At 44.0% G+C, this 26,608-nt stretch overlaps 1 protein-coding gene across 5 annotated transcripts in view; it reads left to right on the plus strand.

Moving 5' to 3' along the window:
- DNAH6 (dynein axonemal heavy chain 6) overlaps positions 1–26,608 on the plus strand; it is a 192,412-nt gene that overhangs the window by 74,040 nt on the left and 91,764 nt on the right. For all 5 annotated transcript variants that reach the window (XM_075128903.1, XM_075128900.1, XM_075128899.1 and 2 more), the window contains 8 exons: positions 1,490–1,621; positions 3,074–3,245; positions 6,052–6,198; positions 6,289–6,362; positions 8,255–8,409; positions 14,331–14,562; positions 20,194–20,346; positions 20,802–20,942. In XM_075128903.1, the coding sequence (XP_074985004.1) occupies positions 1,490–1,621; positions 3,074–3,245; positions 6,052–6,198; positions 6,289–6,362; positions 8,255–8,409; positions 14,331–14,562; positions 20,194–20,346; positions 20,802–20,942 (1,206 nt within the window). The remainder of the gene's footprint in view (positions 1–1,489; positions 1,622–3,073; positions 3,246–6,051; positions 6,199–6,288; positions 6,363–8,254; positions 8,410–14,330; positions 14,563–20,193; positions 20,347–20,801; positions 20,943–26,608) is intronic.

Consider the following 26,608-nt stretch of genomic DNA (forward strand, 5'->3'; position numbering starts at 1 on the left):
GAGCCCCCTCCAACATCCCAAACACCTCATCCCCAGCCCCACCCCAGAGTCCACACCTCCAGCCTGAGCCCTCACCACCCCATGCCCCAGCCCCTTTCCCCAGCCCTGATCCCCTTCCTGCTCTCAGAACCCCTTGGTCCCAGCCCAGAGCCCCCTCCTGCACCCCAAATCCATCATCCCCAGTCCCACACCAGAGCCTGCACCCCCAGCTGGAGCCCTCACCCCCCCTGCACCTCAACCCCCTGCCCCAGCCCAGAGCCCCCTCCCACACCCTGAATCCCTCATTTCTGGCTCCACCATGAAACCCACATCCCCAGCCCATATCCCCTCCCACACCCCAACCCCCTGCCTCAGCCTGGAGCCCCCTCCTAGACTCCAAACCCTTCAGCTCCACCTCCCAGCCTGGAGCCCCCTCCTGCACCACAGACCCCTCATCCCCGCCCCACCCCAGAGCCCGCAAACTCCCCCCCCCCCCGCATCCCACCCACTGCCTCAACCCGGAGCCCCCTCCTTCACCCTGAACTCCTCATATCTGGCCCCACAGCCGGAGCCCTCCTCCCCACCCCACTCCTACTCTAACCCCCTCCCCCTGAGCCAGCCTGGTGAAAATGAGCAAGTGAGTGAGGGTGGGGACAGCGAGTGACTGAGGGAGAGGGGGATGGAGTGAGTCAGGGGTGGGGACTCAGAGAAGGGGCGGGTCCTTGGAGGAGGGACGGGGCAGGGCAAGTGTGTTTGGTTTTGTGCGAGTAGAAAGTTGACAACCCTAGTTAAGTTAGTGTGGATCTGTGACACCCTGAGGGAGCATCAGGAAATATTCTGCCACAGAATGCCTCCCAAAGCTCTCTGGGTATGCTGTGGGGAGCATGGTCTACTGTAGCCTTTAAGTGTCTCCAGCATACCTCACTTTGCTGCCAGCCATGGCTCTGTCTACTCTCCAGCCTTCTCCACCCCTTTTTTGGCCCATTGTTCTTAGGAGAGAGCAACACAGTAGCAACGCTTGTGCTCTCCTGAGTGAATGAGCTGCAATTTTGCATGGGCCTCATTTGGGCCATGCTACAGGAAGGGAGGTTCCTTGTTTTCCCCTGCCCTGCGACTGTGTGGTTAGTTGCGAGCAATCAAAACGTAGCCCACAGTGAGAACGCAATAGGATGGGGGACTCCACTACTCTAGTTAATGTCTCTCTTATGTGTGTGAGACAAAATATGGGGACTGGGCAGAGTAGGGAAAGAGGAGTAATGAGCTGGCCAGCACTGACCATGTCTCTTCTGGGACATGCTGTTGTGCTTGAAGGACTTTCATAAATGAATTATTTTGAATACCAGTTTTTTAAAAAAAAAAAAAAGAGGGGATGGGGGAAAATCACATTTGCTTTACCAGGAGCTTGCTAAAGATATGGGTACTAAATGTATAAGTAACAATGTTTGCATAATTAAACAAATTACTGAGTATTCTGTTTGGTGCAAATTGTGCCTGAATTTCCCTTCTGTAGGATGTAACAATTGCATCAGCTTGTGCACCCCCAGGCGGTGGTCGTAATCCAGTAACTCCACGTTTCATAAGACACTTTGCCATGCTGTGCCTTCCAACACCCTCGGAGCACAGCCTTAAACAAATTTTTCAGGTCAGTAGCAACTTCTGCGTGGCCCTAAGGAATCGAAAACGTATTCATCTGTGTACTCTGTCATACTGCAATGTGGTCCTATAGTTAAGAGTTTAGGAATGTGTGTCACATTGGAACTTTTGCAAATTCTTAAAGTGAATTGAAATTTGATTTTGGAGACTGAGGCTAGATGCACAAAGAGCCTGATCCAAAGCCCTCTGAAGTCAAGAGGCATCTTTCCACTGACTTCAGTGGACTTTGGATCAAGCCCATAGAGCCAGGAAGAAGCATATATTTAAAATTATTAGTCATTAACCTTCTAAGGTATTTTTATTTCAGTTGTGTTCAGTGTCTTTTTCTTTATTTAAATATAACATTAAATATTTCCTTCTTCTCTTCAGTTTCTGTAAACATATTACTTTAATTGGCTAAAAATTGTCTAACATTTGTGCATTATTCTATAGCTGCTGTGCATAATTGAACATAAGGATGGATAAATATTGATATTTATTATAGTGCCCTGCTTCTAGGTTATTGGGAACACTCTCATAACTTAATATTTTTTTTAGGAGTTTTCCTTTTTATGGGTCCAATCCTGCCACCTTTATGCCCAAGGACAATGGGTCTCTATGTATTCACTGGTTTCCAGTAACTCAGTCAACAGCTTTTTGACAGACAAGTGTCACTTCTCTGTTTATTTTGATAGATCAGATGTTTTTCCTTATATGTTTTTTCATGTACTTGAAGTTTGTTTGTTTTTTTGAGTCACCAAAATATTTTCTTAAAAGTCACATTTGTTTGGGGTGGTTGATTTAATTTTCCCTCCGTGCACTTCTTTTTTATCCTCCACACTCGTTTTAACCCATCACTCAATACCCTATTTTGCATCTCTGTCCTCTGGCCAAAGAGATCCTTGGGCCAGCTTCCAAGCTGTGCCTCATAAAAGGATTCTTCAGGTGCAGTAAGGGTCGCTTTCAGCTGCCCTTGCTTCTCCCTAATTCTGGTCTGTTCTTGGGTTTGGCATGGACACCAGCATAAATTAGCATTGTCCCTGGGACTGCTCCGATTTATTGCACCCTTGTGTGGCTCCTAGTACGCTACCCTGCAGCCCGGAAGAGCCATAGTGCAAAGCACTCTAGCTACTCCCCTTGGCACCCCAGCTAAACCCACAATACTTGATTGATGGCCGCTGGGTGTGCTGCACTTTTGTAAATCCAGCCACTTATTTAGGTGTCTAAACATGGCTTTAGGAGTCTAATTTTTGGGTACCCATTGTTTAAAGTCTTGATCAAATTAATATAGTATCTTGACTTTTCAAATTAAATACCTTGAAATTATTACAGATTGGAATCACAGCTCATTTCAATAAAAACCAAACTTTTCAGCATTTTATGACTGCAAAGAAAATAAAAATGTCCCTTATGTTTAGTTCTAAAGTGTCTCTTACTTTTTGTGTTGTTGTTCTGGATATAGGCAATCTTAAAGGGCTTTTTGGCTGAATTCTCTCCAGCAGTAAAGCAGACTGCAACAAGTATAGTAGATGCTGCTGTTGAAATATATCAAAGAATGAGCATTGATCTTCTCCCAACACCTGCAAAATCCCATTATGTATTTAATTTACGTGATTTGTCAAAGTGTGTGCAAGGTAAAACGTGTTTGGTTTTGACATGGTATTTTTTCTAGTTCCTCTAGTGTATTTTCAGGTGTCAGTGGTCTTTCTGTCCAGTGAGGAGACTCTAAGCAGTTCACATTCTCTATTTCAGTATTATATCTTCTGAAATTTGTTATTTACTAGAGAAAAGGATATAATTTGCAATGAATAATTTCTTTGTTCAGCCTTTTTTTCTGCTTGCAATATATCTAAGAGGAGATCATGATTTCCTCCAATTTCTACATTATATCGAAAGAGGCAAACCTTTTTTTAGGCAAGCACATGCTTCGTTTTAGGCAAGCACATGCTTCGTTTTAGGCAAGTTTTAGGCAAGTTAGGCACATGTTTTAGGCAAGCACATGCTTCGTTTGTCCCTACACACATTTCTCACCGTTATGTGCACCGCCGCCTCCTATTTGTTCACTTTCTTGTTTACATGCACATCTGTACTTGCACTTCTCAAGTCTTTCAAACATTTACCCCTTCACGTGCAGACTTTGATTGATGGTGTGTGCATCTGGTGGCTGCTTAGAGAAGATAAATGGTGTTCTCGTTTCCCTATTTGTTTCTGCCCTCCCTTTGCTTTTTCATGTAGTTGTGTTTCTGTGTTTTGTTTCCCCCATAGTTGATTGTGCTGTCTCTAAAGATAAAGAGTAGCAAATGAAACCGCTCAGAGGAAGGCACCAACGACTGTGTCAAGGTTCCTTCCCCACTCTGAACTCTAGGGTTCAGACGTGGCGACCCGCATGAAAGACCCCCTAACCTTATTCTTACCAGCTTAGGTTAAGACTTCCCCAAGGCACAGATTTCTTTCTTGCCTTGGGAACCAGCTTAGGTTAAAAACCTGGTACGCTGCCACCACCAAGCGATTTAAACTAAGAACAGGGAAAGAGCCCACTTGGAGACGTCTTCCCCCCCCCATCCCCAAAATATCCCCCCAAGCCCTACACCCCCTTTCCTGGGGAAGGCTTGATAATATCCTCACCAATTGGTACAGGTGAACACAGACCCAAACCCTTGGATCTTAAGAACAATGAAAAATCAATCAGGTTCTTAAAAGAAGAATTTTATTTAAAGAAAAGGTAAAAAAATCACCTCTGTAAAATCAGGATGGTAAATACCTTACAGGGTAATCAGATTCAAAACATAGAGAATCCCTCTAGGCAAAACCTTAAGTTACAAAAAGACACAAAAACAGGAATCTACATTCCCTCCAGCACAGTGAATTTACAAGCCAAAAAACAAAGAAAACCTAACGCATTTTCTAGCTAGATTACTTACTAACTTTACAGGAGTTGGAGAGCTTGCATCCTTGATCTGTTCCCGGCAAAGGTATCACACAGACAGACAGACAAAAGCCGTTTTCCCCCCTCCCCAGATTTGAAAGTATCTTGTCCCCTCATTGGTCATTTTGGGTCAGGTGCCAGCGAGGTTACCTTAGCTTCTTAACTCTTTACAGGTGAAAGGATTTTGCCTTTGGCCAGGAGGGATTTTATAGCTCTGTATACAGAAAGGTGGCTACCCTTCCCTTTATATTTATGACAGACTGTAAGAAGTATGTTTGGATTTACACACTGCACAAGAGATTGTGAGGACTAGGATTATTCAGATTCTAAATAAGAAAAGTTAGAGGAAGTTTAATAGACTGTTCACAATTATGAAAGACATAATAAAAGAGGAGTTGCTCTTCCTTTTTACCTGTCCCAAAATAAAAAAATGAGTGGATATCTAAAGTCCCTAAAGAAATTGAAGGGTAATAAAACTCGTAAGACTTAATTCAGCATATGGCCAACCTGTGAAGTTCATCATTGTGGGAATTCTTCACTTCGGATAGACTGCTAGGGCAGGACAGTTTTATTACTTATTAGGTTATCTAAGCTAACCTAATAAGATAATAAAATATTATGCTTCAAGGCATAAAATGGTTGATTGCTGGAGTCAAGAAGGAATTTTTTCCCTCAATGTATGATACTACACAGTGGACTTGGTGTATTCTTTAGGGGGGAGGTCTTAGTCTTCCTCTGAAGCATTTGACACTTGTCAATACTGGAGGCAAAATACTCAATTAGATGTCTGATCCATAAAACCAATTTTATGTTCCTAGTATTTTAATCTCTGTTTGTTTCACGTCAGTGCTTGTGTGCAGTATATATTCTTATAAATATTATAAGAACATTATAAATAGTCATAAGATGTTTTGTGTGAGATAGATGATGTTGGTAGATGGTGTATATGAACAATATTGTTAGAATTAATAACAATCATAATAAATTCAATATTCCCTCCACTTTTACTCTGCTGATCTCTCCTATATAGGCCATATCCTCTATTAACTTCCCAGTTGTGATTTTTTTGCCACCATCTCTGTAAAGCTAGTCAGCTCTTAACTCTGTTTCTGTATACATAATAATAGGAGCTTGATTGCTTCATTCCTAATCTTGTACTTTTGCTGTATTTACATAACAATGTCTTGCAATTTAATTACCTCCTTCTTTCCTTCCTGCTACAACCACCTCATCTTGTGTAAACATTCTCTCCAGATGTTCATGTGTACTTCAATTTTCAGTGTAACATGCCCCTTTTCTTCAATATGCTTCTTTCTAATTAGTGTCTGATCCTGTTGAGGCACTCAGAATCTTCAGCTACCGCTAAGGCCTTTGCAACTGATCCAGGAAATTCTTTTCACAATCGTAAATTATCTTTCCAGTGTTTTTAAAATGTTTGTTTCAACGGTGTTTAGAAAGTGAAGATCAGAATTTGTTATGTTAGTGAAAGTATTATTCGTGTACTGTACACACAGGCATTCTCCAATGTGATCCTGGAGCAGTCAGAGACCAAACGCAGATCTTCAGACTCTTTTGCCATGAGTGTCAGAGAGTATTCCATGACCGCCTCATCAACAGTGAAGATAAACAGTATTTTCATTCTATGTTATCTGAAATGGCCAGTAAGGAAATCAACGTACTCCATTTGTATTACATTAGACATGTAAATATATGTTACAAAAACCTATCTAATCTAGAATTTTAATTTGTAGGCAAACATTTTGCAGTCCCAGTTGACCCAGATTACTTTGTAAGAAAACCAATCATCTTTGGGGACTTCCTTAAAGTAAGTCTATCATAAGCCTAAGTTTTCATAGAATACTGTTTACTTTCTGTTTGTTTAATGTAACTGCAGGGTTTATAAAGTGTAGAGGCAAAATATAAACACTATGATTTCAGCATAAACTAATCCTAAATTCTATGGGCTTGATTCACTGATACAATAAGCAGGAACATCTCCATGGAAGTGAATAGCATTTTGCCTGTTATACCAAAAGTGACTGTGGCCCTTTATGTTATATTTAGAAGAGAAGTAGTCCTTTTGCATCTTGATAAAATGTCGGCATTAGCAAAAATGGGATTTCACACAGTTCTTCTGACTGCAGACCACCTTTCAGGGAACTAGCGTAATAAAACTAAGCTGCATACAGATAATCTGAGAACTGGCCCCCCTATATTAGGAAGAGGTGAATAGTCTTCTGCCTAAAAGTCAGACATAGTAGCTAATGTACTTTCACTGGAGGAAGTTGTTAATGTTTTCACAGCCTCTGTTACTAGTGACCAAAGAGAATCATTCAAACTGAGGAATGGCAAAATTAAGTGATCCTAATTGTAAAATAGGTGGCTGAAATAAGTCTGGTTCTCCTTCATAAAGTTGCTTCTCCCCCCCCACCCCCCGCAAGATATGTGGATTTCACCAGGTATTTTCCATTACAGAGTGCACTAAGAAATGGCGATAAGGGATAGCAAATATTCTTTTGAAACAATATGGTATTCCAGGGACAGAAGTAGATTCCAGGTAGATATTTGATCTTTGGATCCTGATGGGAATGGATAGGAAAGGAAGCCATCAGTGGTACAATTTATGACTTATGGCAAGGACAAGCTAAATCTTTAAAGGATATTTTTAAAAAGCTAGAGGCAGGTATAAATATGCAAGCAAGAGTCAGGCTAGGGATGGCCTGACTCTTGCTTGCATATTTATACCTGTCTCTGGAAATTTCCACTATGTACATCCGACGAAGTGGGTGTTCACCCATGAAAGCTTATGCTCCAATACATCTGTTAGTCTATAAGGTGCCACAGAACTCTTTGCCACTTTTACAGATCCAGACTAACACGGCTACCTTTCTGATACTTAAAAAAACTAGTAGCATTTAACAAAGATTATACTAGGAAAGGATTTATACTAGGAAAGGAAAGTTCCACCATAAGCACTCAACTAGATAGATCAGATAGCAAACTGGGGGCAGTTTAAGGGACAAATGTGCATATTAGCAAATATATCCAGGACAAAGGCCTCAGGGACCTGTGGAGAGAAATTATTTCTCTCACAGAGTTTACATGTTCAATTTTCATTCTTTTTCTCTCTACACAAGGACAGCTTTTAAATTACTTTGACTCACTTCTGCAAGCAGTAACTGCTGCCTTGTGAGGAAATCTTTTGCAATTAGCCCCAGCTGAGATCTCATTATGACATTTACTGGGTAGGGAAGGATTCATGTGGAATGCAGGTTACAACTGAGTAAAAGAGGCTAGTAAGTGAGAGGAAAAACACAACAGCTGAATTCTTTGAACTAAACGCTAGGGGTGATTTGGTAAAAAATGAGGTCTGGAGCATAGCTAAAGGTGTGATTAGAGGTCAGTTCCAAACTTTAGCCACAGGTATGAAAGAATTGGAGAAGTGAGACTGCTCTTAACAGACTGCAAAGCTAAAATGAAAATGGATTTAATGCCTGAATTGTTTTTCTTAATTTCCCCAGAGAACACATTGAAGTCAGTGGGAACTGCTGGGAATTCAGCACTTAGGGTGCCATTCAAATGCCTAACTATGGATTTAGGAGCCTATCTCTAGGACCCAAGTATTGAAAATCTTGACTAATAATTTGTGGAGATTTTAAGCACTATAATTTCTGTCCATTCATTTTCTCTTATTTTCCTCAAATAATTTCCTTTCAGGTCGGCGCAGAAAAAGCTGATCGAATATATGAGGATCTGACTGATACGGAGAAGATTATATCAGTTTTACAAGACTATCTGGATGACTACAATATAACAAACTCTAAGGACACAAAGCTGGTGTTCTTCCAGGATGCCATTGAGCATGTTTCAAGGTACAGGACTGTTTAGTTAATACCTAGGCAGTATCATTGTTTTAAGGTAAAAATCAGATTGGTGTAAACAAGTGAATTTAAGTCATTTTGAGAAGAATTTAAATTGTGTGACTAATCACAGGTTTACACAGTGAAAGGATGCATTAAAATACATAGAGAATTAACCATGGAGTCCCTAATAAGCAAACATATTAAATTCATCTTGCCTTCAAATGCAAACTGATGGTCAACCTGAGATGGAAGGAGGTAATTGTCAATCCATGAAAATGGTATAATCCCATGCTGAACCCTGAATCAAGAGTGTGCCCAGCTGCATGAGCTGAGTGAACAACCACCTGCCATAGCCCTCTGATCATCACGATACCCATGAAATCCTATGCTGCTTCAGAAGACCTGCCATCAACATAGACACTGAAATCACTGGGCACTGTCAGCCTCTGCAACTCCATTGGCACTTAGATTTTTACATTCAGATTTAGGAGTCTAATTTAAGGCACCCAGATACAGAAGTTTTGGTCTTAGTGAATAGAGAACCAAATATTCAAAACATGGTCTCCATTTGTGTGTATGAACTTGGCAGATGCAATCTGCAGCTAGACAGATACTACACTGATATGTGTTTCTGGAACAAATCTGTATACTTGTCACTTGTGCACACAAAATATAGAATTTACAGAAACCACTTAGAATCATAGAATATCAAGGTTGGAAGGGACCTCAGGAGGTCATCTAGTCCAACCCCCTGCTCAAAGCAGGACCAATCCCTAACTAAATCATCCCAGCCAGGGCTTTGTCAAGCCTGACCTTAAAAACTTCTAAGGAAGGAGATTCCACCACCTCCCTAGGTAACGCATTCCAGTGCTTCACCACCCTCCTAGTGAAAAAGGTTTTCCTAATATCCAACCTAAATCTCCCCCACTGCAACTTGAGACCATTACTCCTTGTTCTGTCATCTCCTACCACTGAGAACACTCTAGAACCATCCTCTTTGGAACCCCCTTTCAGGTAGTTGAAAGCAGCTATCAAATCCCCCCTTGTTCTTCTCTGCCGTAGACTAAACATCCCCAGTTCCCTCAGTCGATCCTCATAACTCATGTGTTCCAGTCCCCTAATCATTTTTATTGCCCTCCGATGGATGCTTTCCAGGTTTTCCACATCCTTCTTGTAGTGTGGGGCCCAAAACTGGACACAGTACTCCAGATGAGGCCTCACCGATGTCGAATAGAGGGGAACGATCACGTCCCTCGATCTGCTGGCAATGCCCTTACTTATACAGCCCAAAATGCCATTGGCCTTCTTGGCAACAAGGGCACACTGTTGACTCATATCCAGCTTCTCATCCACTGTAACCCCTAGGTCCTTTTCTGCAGAACTGCTGCCTAGCCATTTGGTCCCTAGTCTGTAGCGGTGCATGGGATTCTTCCATCCTAAGTGCAAGACTCTGCACATGTCCTTGTTGAACCTCATCAGATTTCTTTTGGCGCAATACTCTAATTTGTCTAGGGCCCTCTGTATCCTATTCCTACCCTCCAGCGTATCTACCTCTCCTCCCAGTTTAGTGTCATCTGCAAACTTGCTGAGGGTGCAATCTACACCATCCTCCAGATCATTAATGAAGATATTAAATAAAACCAGCCCCAGGACCAACCCTTGGGGCACTCCGCTTGATACCGGCTGACAATTAGACATGGAGTCATTGATCACTACCTGTTGAGCCCATCAATCTAGCCAGCTTTCTATCCACCTTATAGTCCATTCATCCAGCCCATACTTCTTTAACTTGCTGGCAAGAATGCTGTGGGAGACTATGTCAAAAGCTTTGCTAAAGTCAAGGAATAACACATCCAATGCTTTCCCCTCATCCACAGAGCCAGTTATCTCATCACAGAAGGCAATTAGATTAGTCAGGCATGACTTGCCCTTGGTGAATCCATGCTGACTGTTCCTGATCACTTTCCTCTCCTCTAAGTGCTTCAGAATTGATTCCTTGAGGACCTGCTCCATAATTTTTCCAGGGACTGAGAAGAGGCTGACTGGCCGGTAGTTTCCAGGATTCTCCTTCTTCCCTTTTTTAAAGATGGACACTACATTAACCTTTTTCCAGTCGTCCGGGACCTCCCCCGATCGCCATGAGTTTTCAAAGATAATGGCCATTGGCTCTGCAATCACATCCGCCTACTCCTTTAGCACTCTCGGATGCAACGCACCTGGCCCCATGGATTTGTGCTTGTCCAGCTTTTCTAAATAGTCCCAAAACACTTCTTTCTCCACAGAGGGCTGGTCACCTCCTCCCCATGCTGTGCTGCCCAGTGCAGTAGTCTGGGAGCTGACCTTGTTCGTGAAGACAGAGGCAAAAAAAGCATTGAGTACATTGGCTTTTTCCACATCGTCTGTCAGTAGGTTGCCTCCCTCATTCAGTAAGGGGCCCACACTTTCCTTGACTTTCTTCTTGTTGCTAACATACCTGAAGAAACCCTTCTTGTTACTCTTAACATCTCTTGCTAGCTGCAACTCCAGGTGTGATTTGGCCTTCCTGATTTCACTCCTGCATGCCCGAGCAATATTTTTATACTCTTCCCTGGTCATTTGTCCAATCTTCTACTTCTTGTAAGCTTCTTTTTTGTATTTAAGATCAGCAAGGATTTCACTGTTAAGCCAAGCTGGTCGCCTGCCATATTTACTATTCTTTCTACACATCGGGATGGTTTGTCCCTGTAACCTCAATAAGGATTCTTTAAAATACAGCCAACTCTCCTGTACTCCTTTCCCCCTCATGTTGTTCTTCCAGGGGATCCTGCCCATCAGTTCCCTGAGGGAGTCAAAGTCTGCTTTTCTGAAGTCCAGGGTCCATATTCTGCTGCTCTCCTTTCTTCCTTGTATCAGGATCCTGAACTCGACCATCTCATGGTCACTGCCTCCCAGGTTCCCATCCGCTTTTGCTTCCCCTAATAATTCTTCCCGGTTTGTGGGCAGCAGGTCAAGAAGAGCTCTGCCCCTAGTTGGTTTCTCCAGCATTTGCACCAGGAAATTGTCCCCTACACTTTCCAAAAACTTCCTGGATTATCTGTGCACCGCTGTATTGCTCTCCCAGCAGATATCAGGGTGATTGAAGTTTCCCGTGAGAACCAGGGCCTGCGATTTAGTAACTTCCGTGAGTTGCCGGAAGAAAGCCTCGTCCACCTCATCCCCCTGATCCGTTGGTCTATGGCAGACTCCCACAACAACATTACCCTTGTTGCTCACACTTTTAAATTTAATCCAGAGACTCTCAGGTTTTTCTGCAGTTTCATACCAGAGCTCTGAGCAGTCATACTGCTCTCTCACATACAATGCATCTCCCCCACTTTTTCTGCCCTGCCTGTCCTTCCTGAACAGTTTATATGCATCCATGACAGTACTCCAGTCATGTGAGTTATCCCACCAAGTCTCTGTTATTCCAATCACATCATAATTCCTTGACTGTGCCAGGACTTCCCGGTCTCCCTGCTTGTTTCCCAGGCTTCTTGCATTTGTATACAGGCACTTAAGGTAACTCGGTGATCGTCCCTCTTTCTCAGTATGAGGCAGAAGCCCTGCCCTCTCGTACTTTCCTGCTCGTGCTTCCTCCCGGTATCCCACTTACCTCAGGGCGTTGGTCTCTTTCCCCCAGTGAACCTAGTTTAAAGCCCTCCTCACTAGGTTAGCCAGCCTGCTTGCGAAGATGCTCTTCTCTCTCTTCGTTAGGTGGAGCCCATCTCTGCCGAGCACTCCTCCTTCTTCAAACACCATCCCATGGTCAAAGAATCGAAAGCCTTCTCTCCGACACCACCTGCGTAGCCATTCGTTGACTTCCACGATTCGACGGTCTCTACCCAGGCCTTTTCCTTCCACTGGGAGGATGGACGAGAACACCACTTGTGCCTCAAACTCCTTTATCCTTCTTCCCAGACACACGTAGTCTGCAGTGATCCGCTCAAGGTCATTCTTGATAATATCATTGATGCCCACGTGGAGAAACAGGAAGGGGTAGCGATCCGAGGGCTTGATGAGTCTCGGCAGTCTCTCCGTCACATCGTGAATCCTAGCTCCTGGCAAGCAGCAGACTTCTCGGTTTCCTGGTTGGGGTAGCAGATAGATGACTCAGCTCCCCTGAGGAGAGAGTCCCCAACCATCAGCACCACCCACCTCCTTCTCTTGGGAGTGGTGGTCGTGGAACCCCCATGTCCTAAGGATGCATGCCTTCCAATCGGTGAGGTCTCCTTCTGGTCCCTTCCCTCAGATGTATCATTTAGTCCACTCTCCGCATTAGTAGCTGTGGAGAGAACATGAAAATGGTTGCTTACCTGTATCTGCATTGCTGGTACATGGACGCTCCCCTTTCTTCTTCTGGAGGTCACATGCTGCCAAATTTCTTCACCGTCCTTCTGTCCCCGCTGCGCAGCCTGCTCTGAATCTTCAGAATGTTGTGTCCATAGAAGCATATCCTGACATCTATCCAGGAAATCTTCAGTTTCTCTTATGCAACGCAGGGTCGATACTTGTTTCTCCAGACCTTGAACCTTCTCTTCCAATATGGAGACCAGCTTATGCAGTCAAACCAAACCAAATTAAGTGCAGATCTTTTGGCATGTATAAATTCTGTCATTTTAAAAGTACTCAAAAATTGTGTGTGCTAATAGTGTGAACATGCACAAATAGAGGCCAGATTGAAGAGCCTTCTTTGAAAATTTGGCCAACAATTAATTTGTAATGATGTGGCACAATTGGTAAAGGATTTAATCTAAAAGGGAGGTTTGATGTTCATGAGAGAAAGCTTCTAGAAAGCTGAAGTCCTTCCAAAATGGAAATCAACGGTGGGGTTCATCAGTTTGAAACTTGGTTAAGTGGCATGTTCTTAAAGACCACGGAATGTATCTTGAAGTCCCTGTTCAGTCCAAATTCAACCTGTGCTGTTTATTTTCTCTACCCAGGTATACAATTTTATATCTATGTATTATCATAATTCATAAATATTTAATAAATATATGGCACATATTTACACTAAGACTCACACCCTTCTACAGTACAGAGCAACTTGAAGTGAGAGTAAATATAATTTATGCCCACTTTGTGTCCCGTTTATGCTTCCAGAGCAGTGTAAATGAGAATAACACCCTGAATGTGCTTGGTAAAGTAAGCAATTAAAAAGAGAATTTTCCCAGCTGCCTATCCTGTAAGTTCCTCCTGCAAAAAGCCAAACAGGATTCTCCAGAAGTGTTTTCTTGGAAATTATCCATAGTAACCAACTTGTTGAAGTCAGAATATGTCAAAAGCGATTTTGAGTTAAAGATTCCCTCTGTTCGATAGCCCAGCTGAGATGGGGGATCCAGAGTACGCTGGGTGGGTTTTGACTGCAGAGTAGGGATCCCAAAAGGAGACTGAGTTTTGGGTGGGGTGAATTTATCCTGAATTAATGCAGCTAGGTCAGTCTCTGAAATGTCCCTCTGAGCTTGGCTTGTGTGAGTCTGCATGTGTTCCCTGCCTAAGCCTCTGGGCAGAGCAGGGAATGTTCTTTTCCATTGGGACCCTGGCATTGTGCAGGGGAGGCTTCCATTGTTTGGATTGCAGAATTATAGGATTTTCACTATGGTATCATGCCTGGGTGATGCTCCTGTGCCATAATGAGATAATGTGCCATAATGAAACTCCAACAAATAGTTGGAAAATGCTGTCATTTTTACTACACCTCTACCCCAATATAACGCTGTCCTCGGGAGCCAAAAAATCTTACCGCATTGTAGGTGAAACCGCATTATATCGAACTTGCTTTGATCCACCGGAGCACACAGCCCCGCCCCCCCAGAGCACTGCTTTACCACGTTATAACCGAATTCATGTTATATCGGGTCACGTTATATTGGGGTAGAGGTGTACTTTAAATTCTATGCTTGATTTTCCTATAGAATTGCTCGGATGATCCGTCAGGAAAGAGGAAATGCCCTGCTTGTTGGAGTAGGAGGTACTGGCAAACAGTCTCTCACTAGACTTGCCTCTCATATATGTGGATACAAATGCTTTCAGATAGAACTTAGCCGTGGTTATAATTACGACAGTTTTCATGACGATCTGAGGAAGCTGTATAAGATGGCAGGAGTAGAAGACAAAGATATGGTTTTCCTGTTCACAGACACGCAGGTATGTTTGAATGGGTCAACCAGAAAAGCAGTTGACTTTATCATTTAAAATGTTGTGGCATACACAATAAAAGTTATTTATTTTTATATGGTGTTGTTTATATGGAGTAAGAAAATGCTTTAGAGTGAGGATCATAAGCTTTAAATCAATAAATACAATCTTATAGTAATATATAAAAGGAGGAAGTGACTCAGAGGAAGGAAGAGGAGAGTTCTTGGTAACTGAGGTAGTGTAAATGAAAGAGCTACCTCCAGCTTTAGAGAATTATGGGAAAGGGGCACAGGAAGAAGGAAGAGCGGGCTTGAGACTGCAGGTGAATATGGTGTCTGAAAGAAAGAGTGGGCCAAGATCATGACAGGACCAAGCACAGAGTTCAATCTTGTGCAGTGGAAAGGATGAGCGGAAGGTATAAATCTTCCCCCAGAAGTGAAAAATGAGGTCAGTAGAGCTGTTTTGATTTACATCAGTTGAGGATCTACCCCACTGACTTCTTGTTCAAGGCACTCAAGAAGTATAAAATGATTGATATTAGTGAAAACCAACGATGTGATCAAGTAGGATGAAAAATGACAGGTCATGATCAGAAGCCACAAGTAAATAATTAACTATATAAGGGAAGGTATTCTTAGTACTGAAAAAAGATACAACATCTTACATACATTATTAATATTGTATCTGTTTACTTACCACAGAAAAGTGTTATACTTTTCATACTGGAAATAGATCAGGGCATCTAAAAAATACATCTGAATCTTATGATTTATTCCCAGAGCTCGGACAATATCATTTCTATGAATAAGCTGTGATCTGGAAGAGCGTGCTAGGTAGTGACTCATAAAATAAATATTGTAAATATCCCTACCTTCACAGTTTCTGTATCCTAGAATGTATCTGATTCCAGGTATCCCTGCTGTGTGTTCATTAACTTCTGAGAATTGAATATGCTTTTCCACATTACAGCTAATTTACAGGCATGCTTTTGTGTGAGCTCTGCTATGAAACAAGCAAAATTGCTTCAAGATTTTATCATTCTTTTGGATACACTAATTTCTTCTGTGTATACTTTCAAAGCCATAATTGCAAAAGGCGTTTCTCACATTTAGCCTTTAGAAGATTATTTTGCTTGGCTCATGTTTGTTAATAGGAACTGCTTCAACTTTATGCTATAAAGCTTAGAAGTAGCCTCCTCTGAAGTTGTGATCAGTTCAGCTATTGTACAGTAAAGAACTTTTGATCTTTCTTTGGGAGCTGAAGGCCAGATTGTGAACCTTTCACTTCCATTGAGGAGCAGGTAATGATAAGTATTCCCAGTAATGGTAGTGGAACGCCTCGAGTGAGTAACTGCTCACCAATGAGAGTAAGGGGTTCACTATCTGGCCCTGAGAAACTGTTCTTTGATTAGTGCTGTAACAACTTCAAATCAATTACTTAGGGCCACGTTGGGGCTAGTCTCTGCAAAAAGGAGAGGGAAGAGTTAAATTTACTGCTGTGCTCTCATTCAGTACCCACAAGGTGGGCTGAGCAGCACGGGCCCTGTTCCTACCTAGCATCTCCCCAAGCTGTTTGAATGAGGTTTGGGAGAGGGCAGGGTTGTACCCAACTCGCATCTGCAACCAGTGTTGGCTGTGCATAGCATGGTACATATATTGTACCCTCTCCAACAGTGGCAGAGCCTACTGCTTTGGCGAGTGATTCCCAGGAACCCCCTGGAGGAATTCTGGCTAACAGGGACACCAGCTGCAGCAGAGGTCGCTGCACACGTTCCCATGTGCTTCTGCCCGCTGAAGGCAGAGCCTAGCCCTTATCTGAATGAATAATTCCCTGAACTACATCAGGGAGTTTCTTGAGCAAATGCTGTAGTTTCTTTTGGTAACTCTCAGTGGGATCAGAGGGTAATGGCTTGTAGAAAGTGGTGTTGGAGAGCTGCCAAGCAGCCTCTTGTTCATATTCCGGCCTATTCATGATGACAACAGCACCTCCTTTGTCAGCCTTTTTGATTATGATGTCAGAGTTGTTTCTGAGGCTGTGGATGGACAGCATTTGCTCAAAAAACTCCCTGAAAAAGCACAAGATCAAATCCGCACAGACACACCCCTGGAACCCCGACCTGGGATATTCTATCTACTACCCAAGATCCATAAACCTGGAAATCCTGGTCTCCCCATCATCTCAGGCATTGGCACCCTGACAGCAGGATTGTCTGGCTATGTAGACTCCCTCCTCTGGCCCTACGCTACCAGCACTCCCAGCTACCTTCGAGACACCACTGACTTCCTGAGGAAACTACAATCCATCAGTGATCTTTCTGATAACACCATCCTGGCCACTCTAGATGTAGAAGCCCTCTACACCAATATTCCACACAAACATGGACTACAAGCCGTCAAGAACACTATCCCCGATAATGTCACGGCTAACCTGGTGGCTGAACTTTGTGACTTTGTCCTTACCCATAACTATTTTACATTTGTATACCTTCAAATCAGCGGCACTGCTATGGGTACCCGCATGGCCCCAAGTATGCCAACATTTTTATGGCTGTCTTAGAACAACGCTTCCTCAGCTCTCGTCCCCTAACGCCCCTACTCTACTTGCGCTATATTGATGACATCTTCATCATCTGGACCCATGGAAAAGAAGCCCTTGAGGAATTCCACCATGATTTCAACAATTTCCATCCCACCATCAACCTCAGCCTGGTCCAGTCCACACAAGAGATCCACTTCCTGGACACTACAGTGCTAATAAGCGATGGTCACATAAACACCACCCTATACCGGAAACCTACCGACCGCTATGCCCACTTACATGCCTCCAGCTTTCACCCTGACCACACCACACGGTCTATTGTCTACAGCCAAGCTCTGCGATACAACCGCATTTGCTCCAACCCCTCAGACAGAGACAAACACCTACAAGATCTCTATCAAGCATTCTTACAACTACAATACTCACCTGCGGAAGTGAAGAAACAGATTGATAGAGCCAGAAGAGTTCCCAGAAGTCACCTACTACAGGACAGGCCTAACAAAGAAAATAACAGAACGCCACTAGCCGTCACCTTCGGCCCCCAACTAAAACCCCTCCGACGCATTTTCAAGGATCTACTATCTATCCTGAAGGATGACCCAACAGTCTCAGAAATCTTGGGAGACAGGCCAGTCCTTGCCTACAGACAGCCCCCCAACCTGAAGCAAATACTCACCAGCAACCACATACCACACAACAGAACCACTAACCCAGGAACCTATCCTTGCAACAAAGCCCGTTGCCAACTGTGCCCACATATCTATTCAGGGGACACCATCACAGGGCCTAATCACATCAGCCACACTATCAGAGGCTCGTTCACCTGCACATCCACCAATGTGATATATGCCATCATGTGCCAGCAATGCCCCTCTGCCATGTACATTGGTCAAACTGGACAGTCTCTACGTAAAAGAATAAATACTCACAAATCAGATGTCAAGAATTATAACATTCATAAACCAGTCGGAGAACACTTCAATCTCTCTGGTCACGCGATTACAGACATGAAAGTTGCGATATTACAACAAAAAAACTTCAAATCCAGACTCCAGCGAGAGACTGTTGAATTGGAATTCTTTTGCAAATTGGATACAATTAACTTAGGCTTGAATAGAGACTGAGAGTGGCTAAGTCATTATGCAAGGTAACCTATTTCCCCTTGTTTTTTCCTACCCCCCCCCCCAGACGTTCTTGTTAAACCCTGTATTTGTGCTGGAAATGGCCCACGTTGATTATCATACACATTGTAAGGAGAGTGATCAGTTTAGATAAGCTATTACCAGCAGGAGACTGGGGTGGGGGGAGGTATTTTTTCATGCTTTGTGTGTATAAAAAGATCTTCTACACTTTCCACAGTATGCATCCGATGAAGTGAGCTGTAGCTCACGAAAGCTTATGCGCAAATAAATTGGTTAGTCTCTAAGGTGCCACAAGTACTCCTTTTCTTTTTAGAAAAATGACAGAAAATTTTAGGGATATGTTGCAAACTGACTCATTCCACACGCTGCAGAGATATGAAATTTCATCTACCTGCTATTATGCTGTCTGCATGAGAGATCAGAGTATACACAAAACCAGCAATAGTAGCAATCAGAGAGACCTGAACATGTTAGGATCCTGATATGTGCACCATATAAAAACTAGAAACCTGATTAAGAAGTAGAGTTTGCACAGGGTTTCTGGGTTTCTGGTAATTACCTGAATATTTCCAATAATTATTAAAAATCTCTTTTAGTTAATCTGAAAAGTGGCAGTTTAACAACCTCCCATTGTCATAACATGATACACAGACACAGCAAGGTTCAGCCTTTGTGCTGGTTACTCCAGTGTTTAATTACGCTCAGTGTTAAAAATGTGTACCTTATTTCTAATTTGAACTCTGCTAGCTTCATCTTCTAGACTTTGAAAGTTATTATGTCATTGTCTGCTAGATTATAGAGCTCTGAACCATCAACAGCAGCTGGAAGCACCATTAATGCCTGGCTGAGCATGCTCTGCTCCAGCTCCAGCTCCTCCTCCTCAGTGCTGTGTGGAGCTTGCCCAGAGCAGGGAGTAAATTTGCCAGATGGGAGGTGGCTCTTGGCCACTGGGATGCCAGCGGTCATTCCTCCCCAAGCTGCACTGAGCCGGGAGCCCTGCCATTACTCCTCTCTGCAGGGCAGCTGCTTGTTCCCCACTCTGATCTCTGGCTCTTGCTCCGAGGCCCTATCCGCACCCTCCCAGGGTCTGTGAGTGCAGAAACGCCCAGTCTGCATGTTGTTAATTCAGTTAATTTCTCCTGTGGCAGTAGCTCTGGCTCCAGCTCCTTATTGCAGACACGTCTGGGGACTGACTCGTACTCACTGGCCTCACAGTGCATGGAGCCTGGATGCTCATGCACATGCAGCCTGAGGGAAGGCAAGGGGGTCCTGGGAACAAGGGACAGAGAACAGAGTGGGGACCAAACAGCTTCCCCCAGTGTGGGCTGTCCCTTAGGAGGTAGGCCATGTCAGGAGATCAGGCTGCGGGTCAGAAGAACTATGATAGAAGTAGGAGCACTGATTATCTGTAAAACAGGAAGGGCTGTGTTATGAGGTACAGAGGGAGAAAAAGGCTATTTACCTGTTCAGAAGCAGCTACTTCTGGTGGTTGGGTTGGCGGATGAAAGTATTGGCCCTCAGTTTGAAGAGTTAACACAAAACTGACTAATATCAAAGTAGTAAAGTGACCATGAGCACAATAAACTTGACCAAATGACAAGATCCTACAGATAATATTGGTAACTTCAAAAGACCACCATCAGTGATCACACTGAACAGTGTGTGTGAATCAGATTAGAGGCCACACATTTGTAAAAACTTCTGGACATAGGTGAGAAAACGAAAGGGGAAGACCTGTTTTGTTTTCCTAGGTAATATATTGATGGTATCTGTTTCAAATATTTAAAAGGTAAGGATTTTCAAATACATTTTTCAGTTAAAAACAAAGTTTTTTCTTACAATTTTTATAGCTTATGAATACAGCACTGTTATTTTTATTTTCCTGATTGTTTTCTCCATACTTACAGAGGACACACATTAATTCATTTGACATCTAATATTTATAAAATCTTATCTATAGATTGTTGTAGAGGAGTTCTTGGAAGACATCAACAATATTCTCAATTCTGGGGAAGTACCTAATTTATTTGAAAAAGATGAATTGGAACAGGTTCTGGCACCTACGAGACCCAAAGCTAAAGAGGCAGGAATAGCAGAGGGGAACAGAGATGAGGTAGGAGAAGTATTGCAAATATTAGTTTATTGTATCAGATAACATTGTAAATAGATGTTACTGAAATTCTTATTTTCAAAGAATTAAGTATAGACATTCTAACACATGCCTTTTATCTGTCTCTTATTTATCTAATGTATCTAATGTGAAAAGAGGAGAACATTACATTTTGTTTACACTCAGGAAGATCAATTTCCAGGACTTTTAATAAGTACTTCTGTTCTGTCACGTGTGGACAAAATATTCCTATTCCACCTTTGGAGAGAAGAATTCAGCTGTTCATAGAGAATTTCTGAGACTAGCTATAGAGGTTAGAGATGGAAATGGCCCATTAGATCGTTCAGCGAAAGCAGGGTTGTTCCCTGGAGTACATGATTGTACTAGATTTCCTTTGAGCAAACAACCTCATTGTCATCTCCTTTATTTTTCCTTTATGCTATGTTCTTTTTAAACAGGTATTTCAATACTTCATTAACCGAGTTCGTCAGAAGCTGCATATCGTTCTCTGTATGAGTCCCGTAGGTGAAGCTTTCCGAGCGCGATGTCGGATGTTTCCGTCCCTTGTGAATTGCTGTACTATTGATTGGTTTGTGCAGGTTCGTACTAACTAGATCAACAGAGTAATAACTTTGAGATGTCTCAGTAATAAACACTGCTGTTATATATTCTATGTTATTAAAAATCAAGTAAAAATCTAGCCTCCTGAATGTCATCTGGGATTATGTGGTCTATGTGTTATTTTTCAATGATAGGTAATTCCAAGATTCTCATTAACTAGAATATCTCGAATAACTGATTGTGGTTTCTACTCAGCTGATGATAACATATTGGATCCTGGCCTCTCCTTCAGTCTGAGACATTTGACAAAACCAGAGGCAGCTCAGACTTGTCCACAGGCTCCAAGGATTGACATCCTTTCGTTCGTTGACCAGATTCTCTGCCTCCAGTGATGCAGACAAAGCAATTCAGCAATCCTGCTTTATCCTTTGCAGTCCTCACTTTAAAAGCTGATATGGGAGCAGAAGCCAACAATCACCCCCCACCCCCACACACTCTTTACTATCCTTTAGGGGACTCAGATTTCCAGGTCTTTGCTCCCTAAACGAGACAAGATGCTGATCTCGGTTTGGTCCCCTCTCCTCAGTCCTGGTGCAGCAGGCCAAACAGAGAAAGCTGAAGATCATAAAATCATAGAATATCAGGGTTGGAAGGGACCTCAGGAGGTCATCTAGTCCAACCTCCTGCTCAAAAGCAGGACCAATCCCCAATTAAATCATCCCAGCCAGGGCTTTGTCAAGCCTGACCTTAAAAACTTCTAAGGAAGGAGATTCTACCACCTCCCTAGGTAACGCATTCCAGTGTTTCACCACCCTCCTAGTGAAAAAGTTTTTCCTAATATCCAACCTAAACCTCCCCCACTGCAACTTGAGACCATTACTCCTTGTCCTGTCCTCATCTACCACTGAGAATAGTCTAGAACCATCCTCTCTGGAACCACCTCTCAGGTAGTTGAAAGCAGCTATCAAATCCCCCCCAGCATGGATTCACCAAGGGAAGGTCATGCCTGACTAATCTAATCACCTTCTATGATGAGATTACTGGTTCTGTGGATGAAGGGAAAGCAGTGGATGTATTGTTTCTTGATTTTAGCAAAGCTTTTGACACGGTCTCCCACAGTATTCTTGTCAGCAAGTTAAGGAAGTATGGGCTGGATGAATGCACTACAAGGTGGGTAGAAAGCTGGCTAGATTGTGGGGCTCAACGGGTAGTGATCAATGGCTCCATGTCTAGTTGGCAGCCGGTATCAAGTGGAGTGCCCCAAGGGTCAGTCCTGGGGCCGGTTTTGTTCAAGATCTTCATAAATGATCTGGAGGATGGTGTGGATTGCACTCTCAGCAAATTTGCGGACGATACTAAACTGGGAGGAGTGGTAGATACGCTGGAGGGGAGGGATAGGATACAGAAGGACCTAGACAAATTGGAGGATTGGGCCAAAAGAAATCTGATGAGGTTCAATAAGGATAAGTGCAGGGTCCTGCACTTAGGACGGAAGAACCCAATGCACAGCTACAAACTAGGGACCGAATGGCTAGGCAGCAGTTCTGCGGAAAAGGACCTAGGGGTGACAGTGGACGAGAAGCTGGATATGAGTCAGCAGTGTGCCCTTGTTGCCAAGAAGGCCAATGGCATTTTGGGATGTATAAGTAGGGGCATAGCGAGCAGATCGAGGGACGTGATCGTTCCCCTCTATTCGACATGACTGGAGTACTGACATGACTGGAGTACTCACATGACTGGAGTACTGTCATGGATGGTTATAAACTGTTCAGGAAGGACAGGCAGGGCAGAAAAGGTGGGGGAGTAGCACTGTATGTAAGGGAGCAGTATGACTGCTCAGAGCTCCGGTACGAAACTGCAGAAAAACCTGAGTGTCTCTGGATTAAGTTTAGAAGTGTGTGCAACAAGAGTGATGTAGTGGTGGGAGTCTGCTATAGACCACCGGACCAGGGGGATGAGGTAGATGAGGCTTTCTTCCGGCAGCTCACGGAAGCTACTGGATCGCATGCCCTGATTCTCATGGGTGACTTTAATTTTCCTGATATCTGCTGGGAGAGCAATACAGCGGTGCATAGACAATCCAGGAAGTTTTTGGAAAGCGTAGGGGACAATTTCCTGGCGCAAGTGCTCGAGGAGCCAACTAGGGGGGGCGCTTTTCTTGACCTGCTGCTCACAAACCGGGTAGAATTAGTGGGGGAAGCAAAAGTGGATGGGAATCTGGGGGGCAGTGACCATGAGTTGGTTGAGTTCAGGATCCTGACACAGGGAAGAAAGGTAAGCAGCAGGATACGGACCCTGGACTTCAGGAAAGCAGACTTCGACTCCCTCAGGGAACGGATGGCCAGGATCCCCTGGGGGACTAACTTGAAGGGGAAAGGAGTCCAGGAGAGCTGGCTGTATTTCAAGGAATCCCTGTTGAGGTTACAGGGACAAACCATCCCGATGAGTCGAAAGAATAGTAAATATGGCAGGCGACCAGCTTGGCTTAATGGTGAAATCTTAGCGGATCTTAAACATAAAAAAGAAGCTTACAAGAAGTGGAAGGTTGGACATATGACCAGGGAAGAGTATAAAAATATTGCTCGGGCATGTAGGAATGTTATCAGGAGGGCCAAATCGCACCTGGAGCTGCAGCTAGCCAGAGATGTCAAGAGTAACAAGAAGGGTTTCTTCAGGTATGTTGGCAACAAGAAGAAAGCCAAGGAATGTGTGGGCCCCTTACTGAATGAGGGAGGCAAACTAGTGACAGAGGATGTGGAAAAAGCTAATGTACTCAATGCTTTTTTTGCCTCTGTTTTCACTAACAAGGTCAGCTCCCAGACTGCTACGCTGGGCATCACAAAATGGGGAAGAGATGGCCAGCCCTCTGTGGAGATAGAGGTGGTTAGGGACTTTTTAGAAAAGCTGGACGTGCACAAGTCCATGGGGCCGGACGAGTTGCATCCGAGAGTGCTGAAGGAACTGGCGGCTGTGATTGCAGAGCCATTGGCCATTATCTTTGAAAACTCGTGGCGAACCGGGGAAGTCCCGGATGACTGGAAAAAGGCTAATGTAGTGCCAATCTTTAAAAAAGGGAAGAAGGAGGATCCTGGGAACTACAGGCCAGTCAGCCTCACTTCAGTCCCTGGAAAAATCATGGAGCAGGTCCTCAAAGAATCAATCCTGAAGCACTTACATGAGAGGAAAGTGATCAGGAACAGCCAGCATGGATTCACCAAGGGAAGGTCATGCCTGACTAATCTAATCGCCTTTTATGATGAGATTACTGGTTCTGTGGATGAAGGGAAAGCAGTGGATGTATTGTTTCTTGACTTTAGCAAAGCTTTTGACACGGTCTCCCACAGTATTCTTGTCAGCAAGTTAAGGAAGTATGGGCTGGATGAATGCACTACAAGGTGGGTAGAAAGCTGGCTAGATTGTCGGGCTCAACGGGTAGTGATCAATGGCTCCATGTCTAGTTGGCAGCCGGTATCAAGTGGTGTGCCCCAAGGGTCGGTCCTGGGGCCGGTTTTGTTCAATATCTTCATAAATGATCTGGAGGATGGTGTGGATTGCACTCTCAGCAAATTTGCGGACGATACTAAACTGGGAGGAGTGGTAGATACGCTGGAGGGGAGGGATAGGATACAGAAGGACCTAGACAAATTGGAGGATTGGGCCAAAAGAAATCTGATGAGGTTCAATAAGGATAAGTGCAGGGTCCTGCACTTAGGACGGAAGAACCCAATGCACAGCTACAAACTAGGGACCGAATGGCTAGGCAGCAGTTCTGCGGAAAAGGACCTAGGGGTGACAGTGGACGAGAAGCTGGATATGAGTCAGCAGTGTGCCCTTGTTGCCAAGAAGGCCAATGGCATTTTGGGATGTATAAGTAGGGGCATAGCGAGCAGATCGAGGGACGTGATCGTTCCCCTCTATTCGACATGACTGGAGTACTGACATGACTGGAGTACTCACATGACTGGAGTACTGTCATGGATGGTTATAAACTGTTCAGGAAGGACAGGCAGGGCAGAAAAGGTGGGGGAGTAGCACTGTATGTAAGGGAGCAGTATGACTGCTCAGAGCTCCGGTACGAAACTGCAGAAAAACCTGAGTGTCTCTGGATTAAGTTTAGAAGTGTGTGCAACAAGAGTGATGTAGTGGTGGGAGTCTGCTATAGACCACCGGACCAGGGGGATGAGGTAGATGAGGCTTTCTTCCGGCAGCTCACGGAAGCTACTGGATCGCATGCCCTGATTCTCATGGGTGACTTTAATTTTCCTGATATCTGCTGGGAGAGCAATACAGCGGTGCATAGACAATCCAGGAAGTTTTTGGAAAGCGTAGGGGACAATTTCCTGGCGCAAGTGCTCGAGGAGCCAACTAGGGGGGGCGCTTTTCTTGACCTGCTGCTCACAAACCGGGTAGAATTAGTGGGGGAAGCAAAAGTGGATGGGAATCTGGGGGGCAGTGACCATGAGTTGGTTGAGTTCAGGATCCTGACACAGGGAAGAAAGGTAAGCAGCAGGATACGGACCCTGGACTTCAGGAAAGCAGACTTCGACTCCCTCAGGGAACGGATGGCCAGGATCCCCTGGGGGACTAACTTGAAGGGGAAAGGAGTCCAGGAGAGCTGGCTGTATTTCAAGGAATCCCTGTTGAGGTTACAGGGACAAACCATCCCGATGAGTCGAAAGAATAGTAAATATGGCAGGCGACCAGCTTGGCTTAATGGTGAAATCTTAGCGGATCTTAAACATAAAAAAGAAGCTTACAAGAAGTGGAAGGTTGGACATATGACCAGGGAAGAGTATAAAAATATTGCTCGGGCATGTAGGAATGTTATCAGGAGGGCCAAATCGCACCTGGAGCTGCAGCTAGCCAGAGATGTCAAGAGTAACAAGAAGGGTTTCTTCAGGTATGTTGGCAACAAGAAGAAAGCCAAGGAATGTGTGGGCCCCTTACTGAATGAGGGAGGCAAACTAGTGACAGAGGATGTGGAAAAAGCTAATGTACTCAATGCTTTTTTTGCCTCTGTTTTCACTAACAAGGTCAGCTCCCAGACTGCTACGCTGGGCATCACAAAATGGGGAAGAGATGGCCAGCCCTCTGTGGAGATAGAGGTGGTTAGGGACTTTTTAGAAAAGCTGGACGTGCACAAGTCCATGGGGCCGGACGAGTTGCATCCGAGAGTGCTGAAGGAACTGGCGGCTGTGATTGCAGAGCCATTGGCCATTATCTTTGAAAACTCGTGGCGAACCGGGGAAGTCCCGGATGACTGGAAAAAGGCTAATGTAGTGCCAATCTTTAAAAAAGGGAAGAAGGAGGATCCTGGGAACTACAGGCCAGTCAGCCTCACTTCAGTCCCTGGAAAAATCATGGAGCAGGTCCTCAAAGAATCAATCCTGAAGCACTTACATGAGAGGAAAGTGATCAGGAACAGCCAGCATGGATTCACCAAGGGAAGGTCATGCCTGACTAATCTAATCGCCTTTTATGATGAGATTACTGGTTCTGTGGATGAAGGGAAAGCAGTGGATGTATTGTTTCTTGACTTTAGCAAAGCTTTTGACACGGTCTCCCACAGTATTCTTGTCAGCAAGTTAAGGAAGTATGGGCTGGATGAATGCACTACAAGGTGGGTAGAAAGCTGGCTAGATTGTCGGGCTCAACGGGTAGTGATCAATGGCTCCATGTCTAGTTGGCAGCCGGTATCAAGTGG

This window comes from Caretta caretta, chromosome 5 (genome assembly GCF_965140235.1).
Source record: "Caretta caretta isolate rCarCar2 chromosome 5, rCarCar1.hap1, whole genome shotgun sequence".
Classification (NCBI taxonomy): Eukaryota; Metazoa; Chordata; order Testudines; family Cheloniidae; genus Caretta; species Caretta caretta.